Source organism: Saccopteryx leptura, chromosome X (assembly GCF_036850995.1).
Source record: "Saccopteryx leptura isolate mSacLep1 chromosome X, mSacLep1_pri_phased_curated, whole genome shotgun sequence".
Lineage (NCBI taxonomy): Eukaryota > Metazoa > Chordata > Mammalia > Chiroptera > Emballonuridae > Saccopteryx > Saccopteryx leptura.
Genome location: NC_089516.1, coordinates 82,365,280 through 82,375,449, shown reverse-complemented (window position 1 = coordinate 82,375,449; position 10,170 = coordinate 82,365,280). Strand labels below are relative to the sequence as shown.

General features: G+C 42.2%; 1 protein-coding gene across 1 annotated transcript in view; it reads right to left on the bottom strand.

The window, feature by feature from the left end:
• Positions 1-2,818: 2,818 nt before the first annotated feature.
• The window catches only part of TRMT2B (tRNA methyltransferase 2 homolog B), a 32,122-nt gene continuing 24,770 nt past the window's right edge, over positions 2,819-10,170 (bottom strand). Inside the window, 1 exon segment of the mRNA XM_066357832.1 lies at positions 2,819-2,978. Within this exon segment, the coding sequence (XP_066213929.1) occupies positions 2,819-2,978 (160 nt within the window).

Sequence of the window (10,170 nt, the reverse complement as noted above, 5' to 3'; positions counted from 1 at the left end):
CAGAAAACACCCAATCAGAACAACAAAAAGGAAAACTATAATTAAAAACTAAATAAGTAAGTAGGCCTGACCTGTGGTGGTGCAGTGGATAAAGCATGGACCTGGAACGCTGAGGTCGCCAGTTCGAAACTTCAAGCTTGCCGGGTCAGGGCACATACAGGAAGGAACTACTAGGAGTTGACGCTTCCTACTTCTCCCCCCCCCCCCCCGCTTCTCTTTTTCTCTCCCTTTTTCTTTCCTCTCTCTAGAAATCAATAAACAAAATCTAAGAAAAAACTAAATAAGTAAATAAACAAGAGACTAAAGAGACACCACATCTAAATATAATAAGTAAACTGAAAACAAAAGACATTAGGGAACAGTGGTGAAATCTGAAGATAGAGTATTGCTACCCTCGATATAAATGAGCTCTGCCAGGGAAAGGAATTCAACATGTATAGAAATGAGGCTTCCCTGGTTATGAAGAGGATTTGAGGCTGCATCCAGAATTTGGGACTTTATTTTAAAAGCAGTAAGATCCCAATGACAGATGGACTTCAAGCACTGGAGAAACACAATGAGATTGGCATTTTAGTAAACTCAGTCTGATTGTAGAGAATGAAACGGACGGGAACAAAAGTGGAGACAGCAGAAGCAATGGAGAAGATGGTCCTTTAAGTAATAACCCAGGGAGAGATGATGGTAACCCGCAGGGACGGAGACTCAGTGATATACTGGATGTTGGCAGGGGATAAAGGAGACAGATGTGGAATTCCCAGGGTTCTAGCTTGAGTGACCGAGTAGATTGGTATATTCATCCATATTGGAAATATAGGAGCAAGAACAGGTTTAGGGGAAAGATGTGAAACATTCAACATGAGATATGCTGAGTTTGGAGTGCTTAGAATATATCCAGGTGGACCGTACCTTGTAGGCAGCTGGATACAGGAATGAGAAAGATAACCTTGGGTCCAACCTAGATAACTAAGAGATGGAATTGCCATTTCCAGGTTCATGGAAGGAAGAGAAAATAAAAGTCACTTTACATTTATGTTCTATATGTAAATATTTAAGTTATAAAATAATATAATTATAAAATAAAATTAAAATAAAAAAAAATTCATTTCTGACCTGTGGTGGTGTAGTGGATAAAGCATCAACCTGGAAATGCTGAGGTCGCTGGTTCGAAACTCTGGGCTTGCCTGGTCAAGGCACATATGGGAGTTGATGCTTCCAGCTCCTCCCCCTTCTCTCTCTGTCTCTCTGTCTCTCTGTCTCTCCCTCTCTCATCTCTAAAATGAATAAATAAAATAAAATTAAAATTAAAATAATATAATAATATTTTTTTTTTTCTGAGGAGGCTTCTCTAGAAATATTTAGAATAGAAAATACTAGTTGGTCTGATATCATTTTGTAAATCAGACAATGTTTACTAAGTTACACCTCCTGAGGTTAAAAGATTCAAAACAGCCTGACCTGTGGTGGCACTCTGGCTAAAGCGTCAACCTGGAACGCTGAGGTCACCAGTTTGAATCATGGGCTTGCCTGGTCAAGGCACATACAGGAAGCAACTACTACGAGTAGATGCTTCCCACTTCTCCCCCCCCCCCTTATCACTGTCCCTCTCATTCTTTCTCTCTATTTCTCTCCTCTATCTAAAAATCAATAAATAAAGTCTAAAAAATAAAATCAGTAAAAAAAAAAAGGATTCCAAACAGACCTGACTGGTGTTGGCACAGTGAATAGAGCATTGACCTGGGACGCTGAGGTCCCAGGTGGAAACCCTGAGGTCACCAGTTTGAGCACCAGATCATCTATGATTACAAGGTTGCTGGCTTGAGCCCAAGGTCACTGACTTGAGCAAGAAGTCACCAGCTCAGTTGGAGCCCCTGGTCAAGGCACATATGAGAAAGCAATCAGTGAACAACTAATGAGACACAACTATAAGTTGATGTTTCTCATCTCTCTACCTTCCTCTCTCTGAAAAAAAAAATGAAAACGATTAAAAACAATTTAAATTGTTGGGTAAGTATCCAAGAACTACTCTAAAATTAAATGAAGAAATCATGCACCAGAGAATTTCAGTTTCAATATCCAGTTTATTATACTATATACTGGATCACAAGGGGGTTCTGGAGCTTTATGCCTCCATAACACACAGCACAATTGTAGGTAGTCAGTCCCTTCTTCGAAGATCACTTTTCCCATAGGGTCTCTACTACAACTAATTCTCCCTCCCTGGGTGAGAATTAATTGGTGTTATTACTCCTAGGAGTAAGCACATTTTTAGAGAATATTCGAGAAGCTATAAAATCCAAACAAATGAAGCTCTACTGAGTTCATGCAGTCACCCTGCAATCACCTGACAGCTTACTCTCTCTCTCTCTTAAATATATATATTTCTTAAATAAAATATATATCTTTTAAGCTAGACTTGTTTCTAGTTCTAATTCTTGGCTACCTCACGAGCTCAGGACAAAGCTAATAAAATCTCTGGGCAAATACAGAGACCTGAGACAATGAGAAATTATGACCAGCTCCTGAGAAAAGCTCAATTGTCACCACACCCCAGGCACAGTCAGACATAGGAGACAAGACAATAAACTAGGACCGCGGGAGCCATGACAGGCTGACAATGAAAGAAAGGAACAGTCCAGATCCAGGGCCAAGGAGTGGTCACAGAGAACACACGGAAGAGCAAGGCAACCTGGAAACTGAGGTTATAAATCTGGCTCATATAGGGAAGACTTGCTATATTCCTGCCGCTCAAGAACCAAAGATCAGTTTCCCTGGTAATGCTCTCAGGGTCCGCAGTGTAACAATATGCTGAACCTAGGAGTTAATGCAACTTCAGCCTCAACGAAGAGCTGACCATCTTGCAGAAGAGGAGCACCAGTTCACAGTGCGGAGTGTGGGGGAACAGGTCCCGGGGCACAGCTTGTTTCAGGACAAAAGACTCGCCAAGAAGCCTCTTAGCGGAGTTCGGAGGACAGCACAGACTGTGAGAAAAATCATATTATCTGCTCCTATAAACCAAGAACTCAGAAAGAACATGCTCTCTTTCATTTTAAGCCCTGCTTTTGTGTTCCCACGGCCCCTGTGTTTCTCTATAACAGCATTCAGCTTTTTTTTTTTTTTTTTTTTTTTTTTTTTTTGTATTTTTCTGAAGCTGGAAACGGGGAGAGACAGTCAGACAGACTCCCGCATGCGCTCGACCGGGATCCACCCGGCACGCCCACCAGGGGCGATGCTCTGCCCACCAGGGGGCGATGCTCTGCCCCTCCGGGGTGTCGCTCTGCCGCGACCAGAGCCACTCTAGCGCCTGGGGCAGAGGCCAAGGAGCCATCCCCAGCGCCCGGGCCATCTTTGCTCCAATGGAGCCTTGGCTGCGGGAGGGGAAGAGAGAGACAGAGAGGAAGGAGGGGGGGGTGGAGAAGCAAATGGGCGCTTCTCCTATGTGCCCTGGCCGGGAATCGAACCCGGGTCCCCCACACGCCAGGCCGACACTCTACCGCTGAGCCAACCGGCCAGGGCCCATTCAGCATATTTTATGTAACTACCTGATTTTTAACCACCTTCCTCACTGGAGTATTCTCTTTTTGAGGGTGGAAATAAGGCAAAAACTGCTTATTATTCATCTCTGTGCTCCCAGTGTGTGACACAGAGTAGGGATTCAACGGTGAATGGGGCAAGGGCCTAGGTCATATACTTTTCTGTATGATTTGCACACAGTAGGTAATTAATAAGTATTACTGAATTAAATTACTCTGTTGAACTGTTTCAACAGTTTACTTTATTACTTTTAAAAAAGAGTAAATAGAAAAAAAATGATTCCTACTATAAAAAAAGTAGATTACATTTTTGCCCTTATTTCAAACACAGTCAAGCAAAAATGAAATCAGCAATTCACCTGTAAACTTACCATGCAAAAAAGGATAACCACTGCTGAGTTTTCATAATAAATCCTTCCGAAAGTGTATATTCAAATTGGTTTCTTAAAATTTATTTCTTCAGTAAATAATACATCAAAATCCCAACCAGGCAGTGGCACGGTGGATAGAGTGTCAGACTAGGATGCAGAGGACCCAGGTTCGAAACCCCGAGGTCGCCGGCTTGAGTGCAGGCTCACCAGCTTGAGTGCAGGGTCACTGGTTTGAGCATGGGATCATAGACATGAGCCCGTGGTCGCTGGCTTGAGCTCAAAAGGCACTGGCTTGAAGCCCAAGGTCACTGGCTTGAAGCCCAAGGTTGCTGGCTTGAGCAAGAGGTCACTCACTCTGTTGTGGCCCTTTGGTCAAGGCACATATGAGAAAGCAATCAGTGGACTAAAGTGCTACAATGAAGAATTGATGTTTCTCATCTATATCCTTCCCGTCTGTTCTTCTGTCTATCTCTCTCGCTAAATAATAATAATAATGATACATCATGAGCATCTCTTCACTATATTATGTGTAAAGCTATCTCATTTTTATTGGCTATATATGGCATTTCATTAAGTAAACTGAATGCAGTTTAGTTATCTAATTCCTTGCTATTGAAAAGCTGTTTCTAACTTTTGGCTATTTCAAAACATCCCTCCATAAATATTCTTATAGTCATATGTTTGCACATATTTTTTATTTAGTGGAACTGCTGAGTTAAAGAGGCTGTATGGGCCCTGGCCGGTTGGCTCAGTGGTAGAGCGTCGGCCTGGCGTGCGAGGGACCCCGGTTCGATTCCTGGCCAGGGCACATAGGAGAAGCGCCCTTTTGCTTCTCCACCCCCCCCTCCTCTCTGTCTCTCTCTTCCCCTCCCGCAGCCAAGGCTCCATTGGAGCAAAGATGGCCCAGGCGCTGGGGATGGCTCCTTAGCCTCTGCCCCAGGCACTAGAGTGGTTCTGGTCGCGACAGAGCGACACCCCGGAGGGGCAGAGCATCGCCCCCTGGTGGGCAGAGCATCGCCCCTGGTGGGCGTGCCGGGTGGATCCCGGTCGGGCGCATGCGGGAGTCTGTCTGACTGTCTCTCCCCGTTTCCAGCTTCAGAAAGAAAAAAAAAAAAAAGAGGCTGTATGTTTTTAAGGCCCTATGATATGTACCATTAAGTTGTTCTAAAAAGGTTGTACCAATTTACATGCAAACCAACAACACAGAAGAGTTATTTCCCTGGCTGACATGCAATAGTTTAAGTAGTACAGCCCCTTTAAAATCAGGATTGTTTCGGCCTGACCTGTGGTGGCGCAGTGGATAAAGCGTCGACCTGGAATGCTGAGGTCGCCGGTTCAAAACCCTGGGCTTGCCTGGTCAAGGCATATATGGGAGTTGATGCTTCCTGCTCCTCCCCCTGTTCTCTCTCTATCTCTCCCCCTCTCTCCTTCTCCCCTCTCTCTCTAATAAAAAGTGAATAAATAAAATCTAAAAATGCTAAGGTGCCATATTAAAAAAAAAATCAGGATTGTTTCTATAAATGCTAATGTTAACATTTGTTAATAACAAATGAACAATTGTTGTTTTTATAATGTTATTAATAAATATTACCTCAATAAATTTAACTTAAAAAGTAAACTCTAAGGTAAACTTCGGTCATTATTCAGAAGTGGAATAACATAAAAAGATATATGATAAAGTCTCCTTCCCACCTAACTCCCATCAGAGATAACGATTATCATCAGTTTCTTATATAACTTAACAGTTTCTCTATGTCTATGCATATGCAGCAAATACAAATCTATTTTGTTTTCATCCTTTGTCCTTCTTTTACAAAGATAGTTTACTATTATATAAACAATTTTTGCACACTTGTCTATTTCCACTTAGTAGCATACCTTAGAACCAAAATCACAAGCCACAAAAAAGAAAAATAGTTTGGATATATTCAAAATGAAAAACTCTAAGGTTTCAAATGACACCATCAAGAAAGTGAACAGAGAACCAACAAAACGGGAGAAAATATTTGCAAATTATTTATCTGATAAGAAACTGGTGTCCAGAAGCCAGATACAGCCTGGCCAGGTAGCTCAGTTGGTTAGAGTGTCGTCTGATATGTCAAGGTTGTGGGTCTGCTCCCAGGGGTCAGGGTACATATAACAATGAACCAATGAATGCATAAATAAATGGAACAACAAATTGATGTTTCTCTCTCTTCCTCTCTCAACAAAATCAATAAATAATTTTTAAAAAATATTTTAAAGAATTAAATAAAGAGGCAGAAGCCAGACACAAAAGGCCACATATTTTGATTCCATTCACAGGAAAAATTCAGACAAGGCAAATCAGTAGACAGAAAATAGATTTGTGTTTTCCTAGGGCTGGGGAGTAGGAGTTTGGGGAGAAATGATGTGCATGGTATTTTCTTGAGTTAATGAAAATGTTCTACAATTGACTGTTGTGATAGATACACAACTCCGTAAAGATACTAAAAGCCAATGAACTGCACAAATGAGTGTTCCATATAGTATATTAATAATATCTCAGTAAAATAGTTTTAAAAAGTCAATAACTTGCATGATGAAAACCACCAAAAGCAGCCTGACCAGGCGGTGGCGCAGTGGATAGAGCATCGAACTGGGACGCAGAGGACCCAGGTTCAAAACCTCAAGGTCACCCGCTTGAGTGCGGGCTCATCTGGTTTGAACAAGGCTCACCAGCTTGAGCCCAAGGTTGTTGGCTTGAGCAAGGGGTCACTCGGTCTGCTGTAGCTCCTGGTGAAGGCACATATGACAAAGCAATCAATGAACAACTAAGGTGCCGCAGTGAGGAATTGATGCTTCTCATCTCTCTCCCTTCCGGTCTGTCTGTCCCTATCTGTCTCTGTCTCTCTCTGTATCTGTCTGTCACAAAACAAACAAACAAACACCCACTAAAAGCAAAGACAGGAGGCAGCATACATGCTGTAAATAAATTTGCAGTTCATATCACAGACAAAACCTTTTTTTCCCTCGATTTATAACAAACTCCTGGAAATCAATAAGAAAAAGAACAGCCCAAAAGAAAAATGAACAAAAGCCTGACCATGTGGTGGCACAGTGGGCAGAACACCAGACTGGGACATAGAGGACCCATGCTCGAAACCCTGAGGTTGCCTTGAGCGCCAGCTCATCTAGCTTGAGCACAGACTCTCCAGTTTGACTGCGGGGTTGCTGGCTTGAGCCTGGGATCATAGACATGACCCGACCCCATCCATGGTCGCTGGCTTGAAGCCCAAGGTCACTGGCTGGAGCAAGGGGTCACTCGCTCTACTGTAGCCCTGAAGTCAAAGCACATGTGAGAAAGCAATCAACGAACAACTAAGGTGCCACAATGAAGAATTGATGCTTTTCATCTCTTTCCCTTCCTGTCTGTCTGTTCCTATCTGTCCCTCTCTCTCTGTCTCTCTCGCTTAAAAAAAAAGAAAAGAAAAATGAACAGAAGGTAGAAAAAAAATATTGTATTTGTATTTATGAACCATGAAAGGTTTTGTAGCACAAAGTTGTTGTTTTTTTTTTTAACTTGGATGATGTCCAATTACACACACACAAAATGTATTTATTTGTTTTTGTTTGTTGTTGTTGTTTGGGTTTTTGTTGTCATACTGAAGAAAGTTTTGTTTAACCCAAGGTCACAATGGTTCACTCCTATGCTTTAGCTGTTACATTTAGTTCTATGATCCAGTTTCATTTCTGTGCACAGTATAATGGAGGGAGAAATGACTATGTATGTTGCCAAATTTAACAACCTTTTATTATATGGCTTCTGAATTTTTAAACATAAAAAGGAATTCTGAATTCCAAGATTATTTTAAAATTCTATGATTTCCTAAGGAATATTTATGGCTTTCCTTTTTTACATTTAAATCTCGACTCCTTCACAATATATCCTGGCATACAGTGTGAGATACAAATCCAGTTTGTGATTTTTTCACCATGGCTACCCTGTGGTTCATTGGCATTTATTGAATGGTCTGTCTTTTTCCATTGATTTGAGGTGCCACCTTTACCATATAGTCAAAAAAAATTTAAACAGTATAATACAAATAAAATAAAGTACAAATAGAGGAGTAAATGTGCAAGAACAGACAAGGAAATAAGACTGAAAACAAATGGGCCTCATGCTATTATTTTGTGTAGAAGAAGCACTTTCACAACTTTCCCAATTTTGTTTCCATAATTACTGGTCTATTTAGATTTACTGTATCTTCTGGAATTAGTATTAGCCATTTGCATTTTCCCAGAAAACCGCCCATCTAGATTTTCAAATATATTGTAAGGAAATTGTAAAAAGTACTTTCATATCTTTTTATAAAAGGTCTTCATATTTGTTCCTATGATCATTTTTCTCACTTCAGATTTTATATTTTTACATTTGATTCCTTTATATTCTTAATTAGGTTTATATAGCTATTTTATTTTCTTGTAATAACACCTTGTTTATTTGCTAAGTCTACAGGCTTTTGTGTTGTTGTTTTTTTTCTTTTTTACAGGGACAGAGAGAGAGTCAGAGAGAGGGATAGACAGGGACAGACAGACAGGAACGGAGAGAGATGAGAAGCATCAATCATCAGTTTTTTGTTGCGACACCTTAGTTGTTCATTGATTGCTTTCTCATATGTGCTTTGACCACGGGTGTTCAGCAGACCAAGTAACCCCTTGCTCAAGCCAGCGACCTTGGGTCCAAGTCGGTGAGCTTTTGCTCAAACCAGATGAGTCCACGCTCAAGCTGGCGACCTTGGGGGTCTCGAACCTGGGTTCTCTGCATCCCAGTCCAACGCTCTATCCACTGTGCCACCGCCTGGTCAGGCTACAGGCTTTTGTTTTGTAGTTCATTAATTTCTGAATTTTTTTAACATTATTGATTTCTTCCTTCAGTTTCCTTTAGGTTTATTGTTCTTTTTCTAGCTCATTGACTTGAAAGCTCAATTCCATTACTTTGATTTTATTTTCAATTTTAAATGATTTGTATTGAATTTATTGGGTTGACATTGGTTAATAAAATTATATAAGTTTCAGGTGTACAATTCTTCATAGTTTTTTTTTTTTTTTCTTTTTCATTTTTCTGAAGCTGGAAACAGGGAGAGACAGTCAGACAGACTCCCGCATGCGCCCGATCGGGATCCACCCGGCACACCCACCAGGGGCGGTGCTCTGCCCCCCAGGGGGCGATGTTCTGCCCATCCTGGGTCGCCATATTGCGACCAGAGCCACTCTAGCGCCTGAGGCAGAGGCCACAGAGCCTTGCCCAGCGCCCGGGCCATCTTTGCTCCAATGGAGCCTTGGCTGCGGGAGGGGAAGAGAGAGACAGAGAGGAAAGTGCGGCGGAGGGGTGGAGAAGCAAATGGGCGCTTCTCCTATGTGCCCTGGCCGGGAATCGAACCCGGGTCCTCCGCACGCTAGGCCGACGCTCTACCGCTGAGCCAACCGGCCAGGGCTGTACAATTCTATAATACATGATTAGTATAGTTTATGTTCAGCACTCCAGGTCAAGTCTCTTTCCATCTCCACTTATCCCCCCTTTACATTCATCTCCCTCCCCCCACCTCCTTCCCCTCTTGTAATCCCTGCACTGCTGTCTATGTCTAGGAGTTGTTTTTTTGCTTAATCCCTTCAATTAATTTACTTTATTTGTTTGTTTGTTTGTTTGTTTACAGAGCCAGAGAGTCAGAGAGAGGGACAGGCAGACAGGAAAGGAGAGAGATGAGAAGCATCAATTCTTCCTTGCGGCACCTTAGTTGTTCACTGATTGCTTTCTCATACATGCTTTGACCAGGGGACTACAGCAGAGCGAGTGACCCCTTGCTCAAGCCACTGACCCTGTGCTCAAGCCGGTGAGCCTGCGCTCAAGCTGGATGAGCCTGCTCACAAGCTGGTGACATCAGGGTTTTGAACCTGGGTGCTCTGCAAACCAGTCTGACACTCTATCCACTGCACCACCGCCTGGTCAGGCCAATTTATTTACTTTTAAATCTCACTTGTTTTATCCATCATATCATCTGTACTTTATACCCACCTATGTGGTTTCAATATTACAAATAAATAAATTGTAGAGGAGTGAAAGGGAGAGAGGGAGAGAGAGAAAAAAGAGAGAGAGAGAGAGAGATTACAGGAAGAAACCATCTCAAAAATTAAAATAGCCTGACCAGGTGGTGGCACAGTAGATAGAGCGTTGGACTAGGATGTGGAAGGACCCAGGTTCGAGACCCCGAGGTCGCCAGCTTGAGCGCAGGCCCATTTGGCTTGAGCAA